General features: G+C 46.9%; 1 protein-coding gene across 1 annotated transcript; it reads right to left on the reverse strand.

Annotated features, from left to right (window-relative positions):
* Positions 1-2,762: 2,762 nt before the first annotated feature.
* On the reverse strand, positions 2,763-22,366 carry LOC146072200 (uncharacterized). Its single transcript, XM_083179528.1, has 3 exons — positions 21,533-22,366; positions 7,234-7,782; positions 2,763-5,423 (listed from the first exon to the last, which is right to left on the reverse strand). Exons 1-3 carry the CDS (start codon positions 22,364-22,366, stop codon positions 2,763-2,765), a joined length of 4,044 nt encoding a protein of 1,347 aa, XP_083035654.1.
* Between the last annotated feature and the right edge of the window lie 1,307 nt (positions 22,367-23,673).

Here is a 23,673-nt window from a genome sequence, read left to right on the forward strand (position 1 = left end):
TATAGCGCAGCAGATTCCGTTACAGCGTCTTATATAGCGCAGCAGATTCCGTTACAGCGTCTTATGTAGCGCAGCAGATTCCGTTACAGCGTCTTATATAGCGCAGCAGATTCCGTTACAGTATTTTATATAGCGCAGCAGATTCCGTTACAGTGTCTTATATAGCGCAGCAGATTCCGTTACAGTGTCTTATGGAGCGCAGCAGATTCCGTTACAGTGTCTTATATATGGCGGCAGATTCCGTTTCATCGTCTTATATAGCGCGGCAGATTCCGTTACAGTGTCTTATATAGCGCAGCAGATTCCGTTACAGCATCTTATATAGCGCAGCAGATTCCGTTACAGTGTCTTATGTAGCGCAGCAGATTCCGTTACAGTGTCTTATGTAGCGGAGCAGATTCCGTTACAGTGTCTTATATATGGCGGCAGATTCCGTTTCATCGTCTTATATAGCGCGGCAGATTCTGTTACAGTGTCTTATATAGCGCAGCAGATCCCTTTACAGCATCTTATATAGCGCAGCAGATTCCGTTACAGTGTCTTATGTAGCGCAGCAGATTCCGTTACAGTGTCTTATGTAGCGGAGCAGATTCCGTTACAGTGTCTTATATATGGCGGCAGATTCCGTTACATCGTCTTATATATGGCGGCAGATTCCGTTACATCGTCTTATATAGCGCGGCAGATTCCGTTACAGTATCTTATATATGGCGGCAGATTCCGTTACAGCGTCTTATATAGCGCAGCAGATTCCGTTACAGTGTCTTATATAGAGCAGCAGATTCCGTTACAGTGTCTTATGTAGCGCAGCACATTCCGTTACAGTGTCTTATATAGCGCAGCAGATTCCATTACAGTGTCTTATATAGCGCAGCAGATTCCGTTACAGTGTCTTATATAGAGCAGCAGATTCCGTTACAGTGTCTTATGTAGCGCAGCACATTCCGTTACAGTGTCTTATATAGCGCAGCAGATTCCATTACAGTGTCTTATGTAGCGCAGCAGATTCCGTTACAGTGTCTTATATAGAGCAGCATATTCCGTTACAGTGTCTTATGTAGCGCAGCAGATTCCGTTACGGTGTCTTATATATGGCGGCAGATTCCGTTACATCGTCTTATATAGCGCGGCAGATTCTGTTACAGTGTCTTCTATAGCGCAGCAGATTCCATTACAGCGTATCATATAGCGCAGCAGATCCCGTTACAGCATCTTATATAGCGCAGCAGATCCCGTTACAGCATCTTATATAGCGCAGCAGATTCCGTTACAGTCTCTTATATAGCGCAGCACATTCCGTTACAGTGTCATATATAGCGCGGCAGATTCCGTTACAGTGTCTTATATAGCGCAGCACATTCCGTTACAGTGTCTTATATAGCGCAGCAGATTCCGTTACAGTGTCTTATATAGCGCAGCAGATTCCATTAGTGTCTTATATAGCGCGGCAGATTCCGTTACAGTGTCTTACATAGCGCAGCACATTCCGTTAAGTGTCTTATATAGCGCAGCACATTCCGTTACAGTGTCTTATATAGCGCAGCAGATTCCATTAGTGTCTTATATAGCGCAGCAGATTCCGTTACATTGTCTTATATAGCGCAGCAGATTCCGTTACAGTGTCTTATGTAATGCAGCAGATTCCGTTATGTCTTATATATGGCGGCAGATTCCGTTACATCGTCTTAGATAGCGCGGCAGATTCCATTAGTGTCTTATATAGCGTAGCAGATTCCGTTACATTGTCTTATATAGCGCAGCAGATTCTGTTACAGTGTCTTATGTAGCGCAGCAGATTCCGTTATGTCTTATATATGGCGGCAGATTTCGTTACATCATCTTATATAGCGCGGCAGATTCCGTTACAGTGTCTTATATAGCGCAGCAGATTCCGTTACAGTGTCTTATATAGCACAGCAGATTCCATTAGTGTCTTATATAGCGCAGCAGATTCCGTAACAGTGTCTTATATAGCGCAGCAGATCCCGTTACAGCATCTTATATAGCACAGCAGATTCCGTTACAGTGTCTTATATAGCGCAGCAGATTCCGTTACAGTTTCTTATATAGCGCAGCAGATTCCTTTACAGTTACTTATATAGCGCAGCAGATTCCGTTACAGTGTCCATGCTTCTTTTATTAAAGCTTACATCTTTTATATAAAACATTTAAAACTTTATACATATATACATATTAATATAAATAAATAATATAAAAAAATAAACTTATGCCATTGCCAAAAGAGATAACTTAAAGAATAGCATGTCCGCTTATAACTTCAAACAAAACATTCCTAAATATACTATAAATCTCAGTATAAATGATAACGATTCACTTCGTCTTATGTCAATATATTTCATTCAAGAAATTTGAGTCCATTCATTCACATTTATTCCTCATTCTTTCCCATACACCCCAGGCAGTCTGTCTTTCATGCCTCTAGATTATCTACACCATACAATCTTTATTTATTCACCCATTTTCTTCACAGTTATTCTACATTTATTCCTACTCATTTATACCACCCAACCACCACCAGCACCCTGTGTTTCTCTATATCCCATAAATTTCACAAACATAGCCAAAACCCACAAGACACTTCATCCAAACCACTTACTCCACCAACATAAATAAGGTAAAGAAGTTTTATGCAAGCAAGTTGTATGTAAAAACTTTCCTTTTGAAAATGAAAAATTCCTACTACTAGTGTTAGAAAAGTGGAAAGATCCCAGAGGGTCCAGGATCAGTTTGGATACCGCCTACTAAGGAGGTTTCAGTTGACCCCACAGACGAGACCAACTGACGGCATCCAGCTTTTCCTTTTCCCTATCCATCACCACCCTCACATCTTGTAGGATAAAACCCACCACCGTCCTAAGAGGAAGGATTTTCTTTCTTAGTCCGATATGACACCGTGCATTCCACGTGTGGTATCTGACCACTAAGCTAACTATATAAATAGTGCATAAATCAAACCCTTTATACCCTTTGAATGCTCCATAGGCCCATTCCGGGTAACTGAGCCCCGAAAGGCAAGGGATACCTAGGGAGGTTGACACTGCTCTATAAACCTCAATATTAAAGGGACACTCAAGAATGAAGTGGTCTACCGTCTCCTCCACTCCCAGACACTCCTCCCGTGGACAACCACGATCATCGGCACTTCTAAATTTAAGGTTCCCCCTAACATAGAGTTTCCCTAGGAACGAAAGCCAGGCAATGTCTCTAAACTTCAGAGGGATCCGCTGGTCATTGAGCAACTTCAACCCTGCTAAACAGACGGTGCCTGGGCAGTCCTTCAGAGCCAGTGGGGCCAGGAAGTAGATCTGCAAGACCCTCTTCCCCAACTCCTTCCTTGAGAGATCCCTTACATCTCCCACCGCCAAGCCCCACTTGGAAATCATTCTGATGGCAAGAATCACGTAGATCGGGAGGTACTCTCGCCCAGACCAGGGTTTCTTCAAGCGACCACCATCTATCCAAGCCTTACAGTAGGGATCCCACCATTTCATGAAACCCTGTACCCATCGAGGGGGGTCCTCCAAGAAGATGCTACCAATGTTCAGCTTTAGAAAAGCTGTTGTAAAGAAGACCACAGGGTTAACCATGTCCTGGCCACCCTCTGCCCTCGACCTGTACACGATACCCCTCTTGACCATGTTCATTCTGTTTCCCCAATACATTTGAAAAAACAAGGAACATAACCTAGACCACATCGATTGAGGCAAGCAACAGACATAGCTGACATACAAAAACATAGGTACCAAATAGGTTTTGCATATATCAACCCTTTCCCTCATAGACAACTTTTGTCTCTTCCATAGGCTCACTTTCTTGGTTGCATCCTCAAGCTTCCTCTCCCAGTTTGCAGAGGCATAATCGCCATGGTCGAATTGGATGCCAAGAACTTTTATGGTGTCATTGGCCTCTGGGAAAGTGTCCGGGAGAGGAAATTCTTCCCCTCCCTCCCCCATCCAGAAAACTTCACTCTTGTCTTTGTTCACTTTTGAACCGGAAGCCTCAGAATAAATCTGGACCAGTTGGTCGATGACACTTGCCTCTGCCATTGATGACAGAACAATGGTGACATCATCCGCATAGGCTGTCACCTTCAATGTGAAATCCGGAGCCAGCTGCAATCCCTCCAATATGCTGTTTTCAATCCTCCTAATAAAAGGATCAATTGCAAACACATAGAGGAGAGAGCTCAGGGGGCATCCCTGACGTACTCCCGAGTCCACGTCAAAGGCGGGCCCTACCCAACCATTGACAAGAGGGAAGCTCTCGGCCTTCTTATACAAAATTTCTAGCCAATTTACCATTTTCCCTGGGAAGCCATACCTTTCCAGTAAAGCCCAGAGGTACTTGTGATTGACACGGTCAAAGGCCTTGGATTGGTCCAATGCCAGCAGATATTTCCCAATCTTTCCAGCCCTGCACCGTTCCACGGCTTCCCGGACACCAAGAACCGCACTAAAAGTGCTTCGCCCTTTCACGGTGCAGTGCTGGAAGGGGGAAAGGAGCTTCCTTGAGAACTCCATTATTCTGTTGAAGAAAACTTTTGCCAAAATCTTTCTATCTGTATTGAGAAGGGCTATGGGGCGCCAGTTCTCAATACGAGTTCGGTCTTTGCTTTTAAACAACAAAATAAGTGCCGACCGCCTCATGGAAGGAGTGAGTTCACCCTCCTCCAAACAGGTGTTGAAAACCTCTGTGAGACGGGGAGCTATGACATCAGATAATTCCTTATAGAATTCCGATGTTAGACCATCAGGTCCGGGTGACTTCTTTGATGACAAGCCATCAATCGCTTCCCTAACTTCCTCTACACTTATTTTGTTGCTCAAACAATCAAGAGAGGTACCTGGATCGACCAGACCTGGGGTTTCCCTCAGGAAAGTTTCCATCCTCTCTCTGGTCAGTGATTTCTCAGACAAAAGGTCAGAGTAAAAATCCTTAACGACTTTTAGGATGCCTTCCTTCCCTTCTTGAAGCACACCCTGTCCATCGTAAAGGCCTCTGATCTCTTTAACCTCAGTTCTCTTCCCACAATCCTGGTAGGGGTCCGGTGAGTGGTAAGTACCGTAATCCCTTTCCAAGATCAAAGAAGCCAACCGATCATACTGATACTCTCTCATCTGAGACTTCACTCTGGAGATTTCCCCACCATCTCCATTCTCAGAGATCAAGAAATCTAGTTCCCTTTTTAAGGCAAGGTAGGTATTGTTCTTTATCAAGTTTCTCTTTCTTACCAGCCTTTTGAAGAAACCCTGGACTTTCTTTTTCAATACCTCCCACCACTCAGATCTACTCCATCCAGCCTCCAACAGCGATTCATGATCCGACAGAAGATCTCGAAGAGACTGCATCACGCTCGCGTCCTTCAGGAGCTCAGCATTCAACCTCCAGAGGCCTCTTCCTTTCTGAATGGTCTCAGAAGCATTCAAAGAGAAAGAAAAAAAACAGTGATCAGAGAATTCTACTGGCTCTACCTTGGGGGGAAGAGTTTTGGAACCTCTTTTAACAAAAAACCTATCTATTCTAGACCTACGGCTACCACTAAAAAAAGTGTAACCCGTGAGGTCTGGGAAATGTTTAACATGGACATCCTCTAGACCAGCCTGCTGTACCATGCTAACTAAAAAATTTGCATCATAGCCCAGAGTCCCATTATTTTTGGACCCTCCTCTCCTTTCGGTCGGATGACGGTGTTAAAGTCACCCCCAAAAATGACTTGCTGGGCTGTGAATAGGAAAGGTTTTATCAACTTAAAAAGGCATTTCCTATCCCAAGGAGATTGGGGGCCATAGATGTTTATTAGCCTTAGGTCCTGCCCTCTAAGATTGATGTCCAAAACCATACATCTTCCTACTTCCAGTTCTATGAATCTATTTACGGTTACCTTGTCGGTAAAAATCACCGCCACTCCACTGTAGGGCTCGGCTGCAAGAGACCAGAAAGAGGGGCCTCTTGTCCACTCTCTTTTGGCTTTGTGAAGCACTTCCAGAGTTCTCGTTCTAGTCTCTTGAAGGAAAAGTATGTCAAAATCCTTGCCTTTTAAAAAATCATAGGCCATAAGCCGAGCCCTGTCTGATGATATAGAGGCCACATTTATAGTGGCACATTTGATGAGGTGGGGATCCATAAATAGATTTATAGTGGTATACATAATACCTATTTACCTTCACCATCCTTGCATTCCCCTTCACCCTCCACATTTGCAACCACATCCATATCCTCAGACAAACCATCATTATTCACTTCTGGGTCAGGTGGCTTCCCCTCTTTTTTAGTGTCTGGGTCATTCTCAGGAAGGACAAAGGACCCGGCTGGGTTGTCTCTTTGGATCTCTGCCCTTCCAAGAACGCCCTCTTCTGTATCCTCTGATTCCTTCTCAGCCACCCTCTTGTCAATTTTCTCTTTTGGTTCCTCACTCGCTCTCACTACGTCCGCCCCTTTTCTATGTTTTGTCATCACTTTTTCTCTCTGTTCAGTTTGTCTGTCTTTAATTTTTTGTTTTTTGTCTACTTTTCTGCTTCTCTTATTTTTATTTTCACCGGACTTGAAAGTTAGCCCTTCTTTTTCCCTGATAATTTCTCCTTCACCCAGCTCTCTCTCTGATTCTTCTTCACTCTCTGAAAATATTAAAAATCTGTTTGAGAGGTCAAGGTGACCAGACTCTTTAGTCTGCTTTCCCTTCTTCCCTCTTCTCACTACCTGGAAATCTTCCTCCTTTTCTTCTACACCTTTGCACCATTGAATTTGGTTATCTTTCCCCACCACCACTTTTGAAAATGGGACTGTGACAGGGGTATGTTCACTTTGTTTTCCTATGGGTCTTTTTACAGAATTGGGACATCTGCTATATGGGTGGCCCTCCTCCCCACACAAATTGCATTTAACTTTATTGCACGTGCTAGATGTGTGCCCGGTCTCACCACACAAATTGCATTTTTGCTCGCCACATTCACTACTTGTGTGGCCCACCAAGCCACATCTAAAACACGTGCGGGGTTGACCGGGATAGAATATCTGAATTCTATCCCGGCCTATGTATGCGGCGGATGGAAGATGCACGGTCCTGCCCTCCTCCTGCGCCAATCTGACCAGGGCAGACCACGCACCTCCCCATACACCCAGGGTGTGACCCACTTTAATTAATTTGCTTTTGACTGTACACAGCCTACTTAGCCAAAATTCAATGTCATGTGCAGGAATTAGGTCATTCCGTACCAGTATTCTCAGTTTTACATACTCAGGCCTTGATGAGGATGCAACAACTGTAAAATCTGCAAATTTTTCCTCCCCTTTCCTCTCTTCCCACTCTTCAAAGACCTTATGCATTCTATGGAGTGAAAGAAAACTTAGGTCAAAGAAAGGAGACCTGTCTGGATGAATGCACGCAGAGAGGTCTCCAGCTGAGCAATCTAAGGAAAACACCATTTTCAAAAAATCAACCTGCGACGGTACAGGCCCTGTACCAACCCATTTAAATTGTAACAAATGCCTTCTGCCATATGAGTTCTTTTGTGCATTCTCTTGATTAGCATTATTATCTTTAGACCTTACGTCCCCACTTAATATTTTTGCATACGATATTGGGGTCTTAATCTTAGTCGACACAGACTCAGCTGACATGTCAGCAACTGACTTTTTCTCCACTTGGTCTGCAATAATTTTTAGAGCACTCTTAGCACCCACAGGCGCACCAATCTGACCAAACACAGTTTTAAAGATAGCTTTTTCCCTTGCAGTTAAATTGTCCACATTGTGGCCCTTATTCTGATCGGTGCGGATATTCCCGCATTCTTACGGAGCGGTCCGCACGCCACGGTGTTTTGCCGCGTGCGGGCATCGTCCGTAGAAACGCCCACGTGTCCTCCGCATTCGGACGGACTCACTCTTTAAGAACAGGGCGTGTTTACGGACGACATACAAACCATGCGTGTGCGGGAGAAACACTCCGATTCTGCACGGTATTACAGAGTATTACAGAGTATGCTCGGGAATACCGCATCCGAACGGGAGCCAAGCGGTGCTACAGCCCGTAAGCGGAGTATTTACGCCAAACAACCCACTATTATGTATATTCTGCAATACATCACATGACCCACTTATTCAATTACCTATCCTCATCAAAAACTGCTTATTTGGAATTGGAATCAATTAGATGCCAATATATCCTTACAAGCATGCCTAACACATGCATTGCACACATTAACCCTTACAGCAATTCAAGTGCAATGGTTTGTATTAGACCCTGTGTCAAATATTATAAACAATCTACACATATACTGTGTAATGTGCAAAGAAAACCAACAACTTTCAACTTGCATAAATAATTTATTATGATTAACAATGAAATCTCAAAATCAAAAGAAAAAAATTTACAAAAGCAAATCGCGCAGGTCCTGCAGATCCGCGATGAGTAGTCTTAAGTGGTGGCCCATCCGCAGCAGGGCCCCACGAATCCCCTCATCTGCCGGTGTTGTGGCATCTGTGGGCATGTCAAAGGGGCAAAAATTAGTCATGATTTTCATGCATACATTTCACATACTGCTACATACATTGCACAAATGCTAGGTGACATGTGTGTGTATATATATATATATATATATATATATATATATATGTAGAGAGATAGAGACACACATAGCTAAATAGATATGACACATACATATATACATACATGCAAACTTATTTGCTACATACTGTGTTTTTTTCACTCTACCCTTTACTCTGCAGAAGACATAACAGTCATAGTGTTTCTTCTCAGTCACAACCCACCCATGACTAACCAATGACAAGCATGTAATGGGCTCCGTCAATAAGAACTTGTCACAATCTCCTCAGTCTAAGTTCAGTGATGGTTCGTGGCATGGGAGTTATGCAAATGTCAGGAATGCACAGTACACATCCTCAAAATCATAATTCAGTCTAAACCAACCTACAATTCTGTGCGGGGCAAAAAAAAATCTGAACTACAGGGGGTGTTTAGGTAGAGGAGCCTCCTGGGACACTGGCAACTTGTGACTCCATTCCAAGGTAGGCTGGGCCATACTCCATTTATAGCATACATCCTATAGTTTATAAATAACATTCACCACAAGATAGATTCCACTATTTGATTGGGTCATAATCAACGCTTGCAGCAGGTGAATTTAATCCACAAATGATCCACTCATCCCTTTACTCCAGGATCCTGTTTAACTACAACGGTGATGTGGCAGTCAAAATGGAGCTCCAACCCATCCCACACACCTGTGTCATTCAGAGGTGTCCTGGATGAAAGGGATGCCTTGGACACCCCATCTAACCGGTACCTGTATCTGTAGCTACCCACTTTGGGGTCTATATGAATAGTATTGGAACAAAATTTTTAATCACCAGTGCTACATAACAAATACCAGTACAACTACTTCATGAATGATGCATTATGTAAACATACCGATCTGATGGGACTCTGGGGCCTGGCACGCCTCCTCCCCCTCGGATTCGGAATCCTCTGGGGCAACCGTGGCCTCCTCAGCCCCCTCCTCCGCCAGCTCCTCCGCCACCATGACCTCGTCCACCTCCTCCGCCACAACCACCTCCTCCACCACCACCACCTCCTCCACCTCCTCCTCCTCCTCCACCTCCTCCTCCTCCTCCACCACCACCACCTCCTCCACCTCCTCCTCCGCCACCAACACCTCCTCCTCTGCCACCAACTCCTCTTCCACCTCCTCCACCACCACCGCCTCAGGCACCTCCTCCTCCTCCACCTCCTCCACCATCTCCTCCACCTCCTCCACCATCTCCTCCACCATCTCCTCCACTTGCTCCTCCAACATTTCCTCCTCCTCCACTTCCTCCTCCTCCACCCTTGCCGCCACCTCCTCCTCAGGGTCTTGGGCCTCCTCCTCGGCCAGGGCTGCCTCGGCCTCTTCACGTGCCTGTCGGGCTCGGGCTCGTGCTGTGTGGTAGAATAAAAAATCATGGTCAATGTCGGGTCATTGGGGCACATGTATTAATCCATAACAAGACATACATGGAAGGGTGATAATGATGGCAAACGATGCTGGAAAGTAGCTCCTTACTGTTAATGGACTCCAAAATGTGACATTTAAATTATTATGTGATTGTTAGTAATTTGTTCAAACATTACAACCCTGGCATTTATCAATGTGTAACACATATTACATCTGGCACATTGTATGCATCAGAATCCTCAATGCTATGTAATTACATATAAAAGCCACATGACTGCATGTTAACCAGGAAGAAGCACACATAACAGTCTATGGACTTTTAAAGCCATGGACACCCACTTATCATGAGACACATTTTATTGTTTATATATGCTATGTTGTAAGTGCGAAATTTCATAGCTAAAATACTCACAATCAGCTATTTCGCCCCTGATTTGCTGTAACAGCTGGGGCTGGCGCCTGCGGAGGTCCGACCACCGCCTCTCGAGCTGCCCGATGGACCTCCGCACCCGAGTGCGGGCGTAAATACGGCGCCCTGCCGCAGCATAGGCCCTCCGCTTATGGCGGTTACTGATAAAGGGCCCCGCACGGCCCAGCCTTGTCTCCATGACGAAGACCAGAACCCTCAGCTCCGCAGGTGAAAAGGGGTCTGCCCTTCGTGTCTCCGCCATGTTAACAATGGCATCAATCAACCAATCAGGTGGTGGCATTGGTTTATCACAGTTATTTGTGTTAATAACTTTATTGTTCATCTTTACATGAACAGCGTCTCTGCGCCAACACAAATGGTGACAAATTCGCATGCCTTCAAAACAGTAGTGCTGATGTATGGCAATGAACAAATCTGATATATATAAAACACAGTGTGTATGCACTTAGCAAATCCAATGACGCCTCGCTCCGCCAAGCAACGCGTGCTATAGCTTAGCAACGCATAGCTGTAGTTAGCATTACTTACTCTATGCATCTATGTGTATGCGTACATTTATGTTTAAAAGACACATACACATAGTTGCAGGTATCCTGAGACCAGCATTATACACCAGCCCTGCCTGCCTGCCTGCCTGGGTGCCTGCCTGCCTGCCTGCTCCTTGAAATGTTTAAACATGTTAATAAATTCAAATATCATATATATAGATATATATATATATATATATCTGCAAACAAATCATACATCAACACAGGAAAAAATCCCCAACACATTAGAGAATAAATCAATGTACTCACCAGTCATCAGGGATAGTATCAACTACAATAATGAAGATATAACAAACACATAAGATCCCTTGTACAAGGTATAATAATGAGCACCTATATTGAACTTCCCCCAAAACTAAGCACATATGATAAATATCTACTATTTCTTTGCCATTAGGAGGGCAGGCTGGCTAATTTTCGTTTTGTAACACTGACAACTAACACACTGTACTTATTTGAAGGGGTGATTTTTAATAAAATTGGTGTGTTCTGTCAACTAGATAAAATGTACCTGAAGTATCTTTGCGCCACAGAGTCCCGCAGCTGGTATCCCCTCCGGCATTCAGGGGCGCGGGATGGGCGCATGGGCGGATCTTGCGGCTCAGATGGTACCTCCCACTCATCAAAGGGTATCTCACGCCGCACAGCAATGTTGTGGAAAAATATACACAGGCCCACGATCCTCGACACCATTTGAGGCGCATATTGTAAGTCACCACCAGTGCGGTGGAGCACTCTAAATCGACCCTTTAAAAGGCCAATTGTGCGCTCCACCACTTGCCTGGTGGCAACATGCGCCCGATTGAATGCCTCCTGTGGGCCCGGTTCTGGGGAGCTGTACGGCGTAAGTAGCCAGGGCGTACATGGGTAACCGGAGTCACCCAGAACCTACGCATCACGGCCTTCCAGCTCTTGGAGTCTTTGCCATATCCCGGTTTGTCGGATGACATGAGAGTCATGGGCACTTCCGGGAAACTTCGAGTTGAAGGCGAGAATTTCCATGGATGGGCCACATACCACCATCACGTTCAGTGAGTGGAACAATTTGCGGTTCCTATATATCTTCTCACTTCGAGATGGAGGCACAAATGGTACATGGGTGCCATCCACAGCCCCTATCACATTAGGGAAGCCAGCAATTTGATGGAAGGCCTGCTGGCTTCTGCGCAGGGTCTCGGTGGCAAATGTCATGGCCATGAAGTGCCCCTTGCGCCTGAACATGGCCAACGTCACACGCCTCAGGATTCGGCAGAAGGCCGGCTGAGATATTCCAGCAAGTACTGCCACTACTTGTTGGAATGATCCTGAGGCGCAGAAATGCAACACCGCCAGCAGCTGTGTGTGAGGCGGAATTGCTGTCGTGATCCCGTGAAGAGGTTCCAGATCACTCTCAATTAACGAGAGCAGATCCAGAATGACATGTGGCGGTAACCGGTACCTAGTAAGTACCTCATCATCGGGCATAGCAAACAGAGTCACCCGTGTGCGATAGATTCTAGCACGTCCTGGCCTCCTTGGGCGACGAGTGGGGAGAGCCGCAAGTGCCCTTAGCCTCCTCTCCATGTAGCGCATCATTGCTTCAGCAACCTATAAAGAAATGAACATAAATACTGATGCACCTATGCACATAATGGCCATATCCGACTACAAATAGATTTGTAGGCTTCAATACGTACAATAGATGGCCGCCCCGTGAAATCCCGCAGATCCATTTGACTCTATAATGATGTAACAATAATATGAACTCAATACACACCGTCCTAAACACACAGATAAAGGTGTCAGCATTTTTTGCAGACATCATGTACTATGAGACATTTCATCTATTGCTGGGACATGTTGTCCTGCAATAGATGAACCCACACAGGTTTAAGACCTGTGAGTGAAATAGTGAACATGTGACATGTTGCAATAATGCTACACGCACTTTGCTGGCCCAACAATCTGTAGTCAGTGAGGCAATGGTGCATACATTCATACACTTACATTGTTAATGGATATCATATCTACAAGGAGCATGGAAGAGCTTACCTTAGACCCTGACAAGTCCAGATCTGGAGACAAATGATTCTAGCAGCAAGTCACTATTTATAGGCCTCTCACATGTGTGGTCTATAACAGTAGAGATGAGTATTGCATGACTTGTGGCCTGGATTATCTAAGGGATTGGGCTACTTTTAGCTTGCAATCAAACTCCACAATACCACAGTAGTCATGAATCAAATGTCATGTCATGCTAGCAAATAGCATGTGTATTGTGCAATAGTCACAGGTGTATCAGAAGATTCTATGCAATGTTAGCATTGGTGACCAGTATTTCATGTCGAACTTTCGCCAGGTTTTACACAATGGAATTTCCGCCACCGTATGCGGCGCGAAAAAACAGCGACGTACGCTCACGCACGGAACGCAGCTGCCGCTGATGTCCGCCAAACAGGATACACAAACAGTATATAAAGGTGTATTAGAAGGTGACAATGTTGTTGCTAACATGTCTGGATCACAACCAGAGGTGGACCCAGAGCTGCGGCAACTTTTTGACCATCTGGACTCCAGCACCACGTATGTGCCACTGCACATGCAGGCAGTGGGTAATGAGGAGGCTGCTGGCCCTTCTACAGCAGGGCAACCTGCACCTGAACATTCTACAGCAGGGCAACCTACACCTGGCCCTTCTGCAGCAGGCCAACCTGCAGCTGGCTCATATGCACCATCAGCAGAATTGTTTGGAACACAACCGGGGACTTCACAAGGTAGTACCATGGCCAGCACTTCAAGTGCAGCGACACGTGACAGGGGGCGTGGCCATGGACGTGGCAAGGGGAGAGCCAGGGCAACAGAGGAACCACCAAAAAAAAATAAGGCATATGAAGCACAGGAGCTTGCCATCCTGGTTCCCCGAGCACGTGATTGGATTGAGTGTCCATCGGAGAAGCTGACACACACACGCAGATGGAAGATTTGGGAACAGATAACGGCAGAGATTAATGAAGTAGCGCCACAAGTTCGTGAGACGGACCATGTGAAGAAGAGGCAAGTTGTTTTGTGATACATGTGCCCAGTAATAGCCAAGTAATGATTGAATTGATGCTTAGATGGATTTTGCAAATGGCCCGTGAGGTTGTTACGATACACAGACATTATTGCCATGTTATTTCGTTGAGAGTTAGAGTAGGGTGATTGTGAATGTGTATTGTAACGGTTGATATCATAGTTGCATGTAATATTATCTTTTGGACATTAATCACATGTCGTAATATGTAGCACAGAGCAATGGCTGCAACAGCTAACATCTGGAGTGACATGTATTAATATGTCAACTTACATTGCAGGTGGCAGGACTTCAAAACCAACCTGAAGAGGAAGATGACCAAGCGGTGGGAACACAGCCAGACATCTGGGGCCGGGCCCATGCCATCAGGGCTAGAGCTCACCCCCCTGGAGTTGCTGGCCGAGAGCTGTATATCAGTTGAGGAGATCAGGGGGGTGAGCACGATGGATAGCGAGGCCCCAGCTGAAGTGTTTGCGTCTTTTATTGAAGGTAAATATTGGTCATGCCATAAACTTGTGCAAGTAATTATCTTAGAATGTGTCCTAATTGTGTTTATCTTTTTCCACAGACACCCCACCGCTTGGTGACGACTCTGCTCAGGAGGTGGAGGAGTCCGTGCCACCTGGCCCCAGGGGTAGGCCTGTGCAGCAGCAGCCATCGGCCCAAGCCGATTTGGCCGCCTTGGCCAACATGCTTGGGGACATCAACCAGCAGGGAGACTTGGCATCAGAACGGATGCGTAGGACCGAGGAGATCCTGGCGAGCTTGGTCAGCACCCAGCAGGCCATCGCTGCGAGCATGCAGGCCATGGCTGAGTCACATCAGGCCATGGCTGCAAGTGCTCAGGTGCTGGCCGAGCAAGCCACCCGCCAAAATGATCTCCTCCTCCACCATAATGAGCTTATGGTGGAGCTGGTTACCAGCAACAGGGTCCTAATGTCATCCGTTTCTGGTGCATTACCACCGGCAACACTCCCTGCTGGCAGGAGGGGTAGACCAGCCAACCCCTCAACATCATCTGCTCCACCTGCCCCAGCATCTGCCCGTGCCAGAAGAGCTGCTGCACAGGCCAAGGAGCCTACCAAGGCCAAACGTGGTCGCAAATGAACTTGTGGCTGCATTAATCTCCACCGTTATGTGGTCCCAAATCTTCCATTGTGCTGTGTGTGTCAGCTTCTTGTGTCCAATCACGTGCTGAGGGTAACCAGATGAGCCCTTGCTTCATATGTCCTTTTTGGTGCCCCTGTTGCCCTCTTTTGCCTGCCATTACTGTCAGCTGTACTTGAAGTGATGGCCATGGTACTATCTTGTGAAGTCCCCGGTTGTGTTCCAAATGATTCTGCTGATGGTGCATATGAGGCAGCTGCAGGTTGGCCTGCTGCAGAAGGGCCAGGTGTAGGTTGCCCTGCTGTAGAATGGTCAGGTGCAGGTTGCCCTGCTGTAGAAGGGCCAGCAGCCTCCTCATTTCCCACTGGCTGCATGTGCAGTGGCACATAGGAGGTGCTGGAGTCCATCTGTGTGCAATTATATTTGTTTTGTATTATTATTTATTTTGGTACATTCCTGCCATGTTGTTTATTTTTTGGATTTTGTATTTTTTGGTCATTGCATCACAGTGGCATTGACTGTGACATGTATAGAAATAAATTTGTTTACTTTACCAAAAATGTGTGGTTTCATGAGTACATGTCGAATACACATGTGTATTGATAGTATTAATATTCAGTCATGTCCATTGTTAGCAGTTTTAAAGTGTCTGACAAGTACAGCATATGTGGGGGATTAGTAAGGTTTCCTTGAAGCAGCAATGGTTTCAATTAAAGCACTGACAAGCGGCCTATTAGTGAGTAATGAGTAAAGGAGTCGATTCTATTGGGTTCAGGTGTTAATGCTTGTAGTCATTAGGCGGTACGTTCGCCTACCGCATGAACGAGTGGTGTCCGCAAAGCAATAGTACACTTGTGGACACCGCACATTTCTGCCCTTTTTGATCGCGTACATTCGGAGTGGTATCCGAATGTACGCCCCCCAACATAAGTGTACTCCCCCGTGTCCGCCCATGTTTCCGCCCCGTTTTGCCCATTTTGAAACTACGCCCATGTGTCATTCCGCATGACGCCCATAATACGCCCATATTTCCCGACTGATTGCGGGGAACAGTTTTGGACGGGATTTGGCCGAACTGGTACGGAGTCAAGGCGTGGCACATGCGCGTTGCGTTCTCCACGCATGCGCAGACGCCGTAAAGACGCGATCCGAAAGTATGCGGTAAAGTACGCGTCAATCAGAATAAGGGCCTCAGTCTTTTTTGTCCTTGCGTAAGTAGTTCTCCCGCCTTTGTTACTGCTGACACTTTTCCACTTACACCATTCTCATGCCCTAAGCAAACATTATCAGCATTTACTTTTGCAAAAGAAACAGGCTTCTCAATGAATTGGACATTACTTGGTCCAGCCTTTTGACTGTCCATAACACAGTCTTTAAATTTATTGGAGGTAGTCGCAACCACAGTCTTTGGTATCTCCCTTCGGTCCTGAACAGCGCTATCAGCAGCCGCTGCTTTTCCCCCCGCTGTTAGGACCTCACAGGGCGACGGCAGTACTTCTGACATTACATGCGCCTAATGCTGGCCACACATCAGAAAGATATCGCTCCAACCAGCCAACTTTTGGCTGGTTGGAATGATAATCTCTCTAGTGTGTGGGAGCAAACGATTATAAGCCGTTTGCTCCCACACGGCCGAAAACGCTTAAAAACGGCCCAAAACGGTCGTTCCAACCAGGGGCGCTGGAACGTTTTTAGGTTGGGGGGGGCAAGATATAATCTCATTTTGGCGCCCCCTAAATTGCTATATGTTACCCCCGGGCACTATACACACTGGCAGCGGCATATACACGTGGGCATTATACACAGGGCAGCGGCATATATGCATGGGCATTATACACAGGGCAGCGGCATATATGAGTGGGCATTATACACAAGGCAGCGGCATATACAAGTGGGCATTATACACCGGGCAGCGGCATATACATGTGGCCAGAGACACCAGGACTGACATTAATCCAGGGGTTGTCATTTACGCGTAAAAAGTGGAAAAAGTGACATCTCCCCGCAGCAGTCATCCATGTGGGCGGACGGCTGCGAATAGGAATCGGATTCTTGCTGAGGCGCTAAAGCCAGTGGTGTAGCTTGGTTCCACGGTGCCCGGAGCAAGGGCATGTTTCGCCCCCCCCTGCGCGACGAAAAGGGGGACTGTCCTTGCTCGTTGCCAAGGGGGACTGACCTTGCTTGTTGCTAAGAGGACTGACCTTGCTCATTAATAATAATAACAGGACCCCACAGACTGCTCCCCCTGTATAATAAAAGGACACCACAGGCTGCTCCCCCTGTATAATAAAAGGACACCACAGGCTGCTCCCCCTGTATAATAAAAGGACTCCACAGATTGCTCCCCCAGTATAATAATACGGCTGCTCCCCTGTATAATAATAATATTAATAATAGGACCCCACAGCGCTCATGCCTTGACACCTGGATAGGGTCTCCGGTGCCAGGGATGCGGCGCCATGATGTTGATGCCCGCTGTGCCCGGCATCAGTCAGTGGGAAAGTTAAAACCCGGCGAGCGCTCTCACATCGCGCATGCGCCGGTTTGGGACGCCGGAAGCAGGGATGCGGCGCCATGACGATGATGTTGTGACTCCGGCGTCCTAAACCGGCGCATGCGCAGTGAGAGCGCTCGCTGTGCAGACTGTCCGCAGTGCAGACTGATGCCGGGCACAGCAGGGAGCGGGCGAGCAGGGCTGGGGAATTGGACGAGATGTTGGTGCTGCCTATAGGTGGAATAGTTGAAGTAATGCACACTCCTGAATGTCAGTGTGATGCAGCACTATGCTGAATCAGGATCTAAAATTGCTACAGTGCTTCTATTGGGGATTATGTTGATGAACAGACAGTGCAATGTGAATTAAATGTGAATTTTTTATTTTGTGCAAAGAATTACACAAGGGGCTGAATGTGAACAAGTGAAGGTTATTAAAAGTCAATGCTGTCTCTGTGAGCAAGGTGGTCGTGTTACAGGGAGCTGGCGTCCCGACTCCCTGTAGTGCACGCCCCCTGATGGGTATCTGAGAAAGTTTGTGCAAAGCGCACAATGGCAAACAGGTCCCCCGCTGCTGGATCGGTCCCTCTGTGCCACTGGCACTATGCTGTGCTGCGGGGTCTCACAGATGATGGCTATGACGTTTTCTTCACCGGAGCTCAGCGCTGCTCCGTCCGGCTGCCCAGCGCGCTCCTACTGATGACGTCACCCGGCATCAGACTTCTCTGCATGGCTCCGGACTCTGGAAGCCGTCGGGGAATGATGATGATGTCGGCGGCTGTATGTGAGGAGCGATGAAGTTGTCTCGCAGGGCTGGGTGCTGGGCAGGGTGCTGGCGGCAGAGCTCCGGCGCCAGATGACATGTCTGCGCCCGGAGCTGGTGCTACGCCTCTGGCTAAAGCAGCTGTGCGGGCGGGCGGCTGCGATTAATCAGTAATATAGGCGGACGGGCAGGAGGCTGGATCAAGCTTAATCAGCCCACCGCCCGCCCGCCTATATTACTGATTAATCAGCCGCCCGCCCACACAGCTGCTTTAGCGCCTCAGTAATTTTTTGGGGGGGCAAGCTGCCCCCTCGCCCCCCCCCCCGTTCCGGCGCCACTGGTTCCAACTAGCTGGGAAAAATCAAACCTGTTTGATTTTTCCCAGCTGATCGTCCTGATGTGTGGGGAAAGTTCCCCCAACTACCCGATAAGTAGGCGGACACTGACCAGCAGTGTCCGCCTACTACTGACATGCTGTAACCCAGTCACTCTCCCCCCACCGCCCCAGGTCCTGTAGACAACTCACCGCTGCAGCCGCTGGGTCCAGGTACCATCCTCCGCTTCCCATCCAGGTCCAGGGACACACTGCATCCGGCGGCACCTGGCAATCACTCTGCACTCCCGAGTCCCTGCACCAGTGGTCCGCGATCAATCTGTGACCCACGCTGCTGCCGGGATCCACTATCACTCTGCGCACCTTTCACCTCATCAGCAACAACCACCAGAAGAATGCGGGTGGACCGGGTGCACATGATCCATGTGACCGGCCCGACCTGCTAGATGCTGTCCGTTTTATAATGTGTGTTAGCATTAATCTGTGCAGACAGACACTGTTTGAATCGGGTATAATGAAAAATCCCGACTTGCAATAATTTACAACCATGTGCTTGAATAACACAGCTGGTCCGGGTAGCACAGCGAGCTGTGCTGATCGTGTCTAGCTGGACTGTATTAGCCGGGCATAATAACAATTATTACCAATAACAATTTTCACTACTTGAAAATCCACGGGCTTGAACAATATAGCCTGGTAGGATAGTGCAGCGAGCTATCAGGAAATTATATTCCAGATAGCGGTCAAATGTATTAGCAGACACTGGTGTAATACATATGTGTTTAATTGTTTAATAAATGGTTCAAGCAAACTAATGTATAGAAGGAACTAATGATAAACAGACAATAGATTACCTGCAGCAGCCACCTCCTGCCAGATTTACTCTATAGCCGTAGGTACTGTAGCAGCAGCAGCATTCAGCTGGACATTTACTTTAGTGGCATAAGTGAATTTTCATTTAATTTCCTCGTTATATTGTACAAACAACAAATTCATGCGCATTTAGCATGTATTTATGAAGGAATTCTTTCAGCAGAATTAGGGCATATTAAACATCACTGTGCCGATTTCCTTCCATTCACTGAATCATTATTTAATTATCTCACTCATTTACTGGAATAACAAGCGTGTGGATAATACATCTTAAAACAAGCCACTTCTGACTACTCGTCATGTTTGTTACATTTAACACGATGTAGTTGCAGATGATAACTGCAACAATACAATGTAGCAACATTTGTATGAGAGGCTTCTCAGGATAGAACAGTGCTACAGCACGCGAGTGAGCTCTATTAAACACATAGACAACCTTTACACCACAGTACAGTCAAACAGTTTCATGGTCATTGTACCATAACAAAAATACACATAACGGACAGCTCTATTTTATTTTATTTTCACTTTAACCCCTTGAGTGGTGGGCTTTGCTGGGGCAGGACAAACCTACCAGGGCAGTTTGTCCTGCCCCAGCAAAACCCACCACAGATCATAAGAAGTCGCCACCGCCCCCCTCCCTCCCCTCGCCTTTTCTCTGGCGTTAGTACGCCGGAGCTCCCATGCCACCGCTGCCCCAGCTGCCTGTCAGTCATCAGACAGACGGCAGGCTCGGGGATGTTTTGCAGCAGCTCGGGAGGACTCGTGTGCCTGAACCCTCCCGAGTCCCCCCGAGCCGCCACAAACATCCCCGAGCCTGTCGCCTGTCAATCAATAGAACTAATGGCGGCAGGGGAGCTCTGGCATACAATCGCCGGAGCTGAGAGGTGAGGAGGATGGAGGGGAGGGGACATCAGAGCGGCCACTGGGGGGGGCGGACAGGTGATGCGCCAGTGGTGCACACCTGGACACCACTGGCGCACACCTTCATTTTAGTGGTATGCCCGGAAATTTTCCGGGACATCCCGCTATGGCAGCGCAGCTGAGCCCGAGAAATTTCCGGGCATACCACTCAAGTGGTTAGTACACATTATTGCACCTTTTCACTGTTTTTAATATTTTGCAGTTCTTCAATTGGCAATTAATAAAAGTTAAGTTTTAACATTTTTTTTCTTGGGACATTACATTGATACCTATAAATTTAATGAATACCGATTAAAGCTACAATCCAGAAAACTGTGTTTTTACGGCATTTTCGGTTTGGTGAATCTCGCCCACTGTGGCCTTGTCTTTCTCCTCTCCTTCCTACACTTCCTTTCCTCTCTGTCTCTGTGCCTGCAGAACCATCTGCACCTCGATCACGGAGCGGCAGCAACCTGTGCGCTTCCCTCAGTGGAGCCACCCCCAGTGATCCCGGCAGCAGTGGAGTGCCACTGATAGGAGAGCAGAGCTAAGCCAGGCTATCTGGGACTACTACTCTCCTGTCAACCTGTGCACCCTCTATGTCCAGCACTCATGCCCACACCTCTGGGTACCAGGGATCGGTCACTTGCTCCCCAGTCCCCTGGTGTGTGAAGCAGAGTTTCATTTAATTTCACTTTTCACTTGCGTCTACTACATAAAGGTGGAATTAAACCATGTTATTAAAATAAATGTAAAAAAACAAAACAGAAGTAGGCAGAACCTGTCCACCTACTTCTGTGACATCAGAAGTTGGACAGAAGTTGGCTGGACTAAAAAAAAAAAAAAAAAACTTTGCTGGTTGGAAGAAAAGTTGGTTAGATGTGTGGGGAACTGTTTTAGTTGGACTGTGAAGTTGGATGGTTGGAGGTTTGAAGAGTTTTAAAAAAGTTGGTCTGAAGTTGTTCTGATGTGTGGCCAGCATTAGATCTCAAGACCTCTGGTGTCCCCAGGAAGGCAGCGTCTCTCTCGGTCTCACACATAACGATTTCCATACTCACCGCCTCCTGGGGGTCCTCCGATCTGGGCTGGATGGTAGATTCTTCCTCCATCCTCTCCATCTGCATCATGCTCTGCTGTCTTTCTCCCTCTGGATTGGATTGGCAGTTTTTTTCATACACAAATGGCAATCTGTCAATCTGCACTCTGGCCTCTGTTTCCATGAGGCTGTTTTCTTCCACTCTCTGTGCAGGATCAGCCTGGAGCAGTACCCCTCCCCCATGGATGATGTCATCACTGCCTTCTGCTGCTGCAGGTGAAACCTGCATCACCTGGACTGCCATTAACCCTTCTCCTGCTGGTAAGGATTGACCTTTTTCCTTTTCTTCTTTCATTTTGATAGATATTTGATTTTTAACTTTGGAACAGGAGTTAGTGTGTAACATTATTCGATCTCTCCATTTCTGGCGCTCCCATATACGACAGGTATTTCTTTTCTTTTTTGCATGATATAACCTGCTGTGGATCCTTTTCGATTCAATGAGTAGCTCTTTTAGACCCATTTTGACAAAAGTCTCTGTTTCACTTTCCATCTCACTGGCATCTTCCTCTTCAGACACTATGAGGTCATCCTCCACCTCAGATGGTAGGTCTCCTTTGCTTTGTCCCCCCGCGGCCGCTATTTTGCCGCCGCCGACGTTTGCTCCCCCGCCGGGTTCTTCCATTATTTCCCCCCGCAGCTGGCTTGCTACTGGGGTACCTCCGGAATCATCCGGGGGGACATTCTCCATACCTTGCACATTTTCCTCTGAGGTTCCCGCTGCTGATGTACTAGCAGCAGGGATGTTTTTCCTCCTGGACGGGCACACAGCCCCACGTCTTCTGCCTTTCACCATGATATAGCAGGCCCTCCGGCACCAGGACCTGCCTGCACTCTACCCCCACAGAGGTCCCCTGGCTTGGGGAGGCCTGAGGGGGGAGCTCTCGCTGTGCACTGGGATTCTACCTTCTCAGGAGCTTCTGCAAAACACATCCACTCCCTTGAAAGTTACAGTGTCTTATATAGAGCAGCAGATTACGTTACAGTTTCTTATATAGCACAGTAGATTCCGTTACAGTTTCTTATATAGTGCAGCAGATTCCGGTACATCATCTTATATAGCGCAGCAGATTCCGTTACAGCGTCTTATATAGCGCAGCAGATTCCGTTACAGTGTCTTATATAGCGCAGCAGATTCCGTTACAGTTTCTTATATAGCGTGGCAGATTCCGTTACAGTGTCTTATATTGCGCAGCAGATTCCGTTACATCATCTTATATAGCGCAGCAGATTCCATTACAGTGTCTTATATAGCGCAGCAGATTCCGTTACAGCGTCTTATATAGCGCAGCAGATTCCGTTACAGTGTCTTATATAGCGCAGCAGATTCCGTTACAGCGTCTTATATAGTGCAGCAGATTCCTTCCGTTACAGGTTCTTATATAGCGCAGCAGATTCCGTTACAGTGTCTTATATAGCGCAGCAGATTCCGCTACAGTGTCTTATATAGCGCAGCAGATTCCGTTACAGTGTCTAATATAGCGCAGCAGATTCCGTTACAGAGTCTTATATAGCGCAGCAGATTCCGTTACAGCGTCTTATATAGCGCAGCAGATTCCGTTACAGCGTCTTATATAGCGCAGCAGATTCCGTTACAGCGTCTTATATAGCGCAGCACATTCCGTTACAGTGTCTTATATAGCGCAGCAGATTCCGTTACAGTGTCTTATATAGCACAGCAGATTCCATTAGTGTCTTATATAGCGCGGCAGATTCCGTTACAGTGTCTTATATAGCGCAGCACATTCCGTTACAGTGTCTTATATAGCGCAGCACATTCCGTTACAGTGTCTTATATAGCGCAGCAGATTCCATTAGTGTCTTATATAGCGCAGCAGATTCCGTTACATTGTCTTATATAGCGCAGCAGATTCCGTTACAGTGTCTTATGTAGCGCAGCAGATTCCGTTATGTCTTATATATGGCGGCAGATTCCGTTACATCGTCTTATATAGCGCGGCAGATTCCATTAGTGTCTTATATAGCGCAGCAGATTCCGTTACATTGTCTTATATAGCGCAGCAGATTCCGTTACAGTGTCTTATGTAGCGCACCAGATTCTGTTATGTCTTATATATGGCGGCAGATTCCGTTACATCGTCT

Source organism: Crinia signifera, chromosome 4 (genome assembly GCF_055691185.1).
Source record: "Crinia signifera chromosome 4, ASM5569118v1, whole genome shotgun sequence".
In the NCBI taxonomy this organism is placed as follows: domain Eukaryota; kingdom Metazoa; phylum Chordata; class Amphibia; order Anura; family Myobatrachidae; genus Crinia; species Crinia signifera.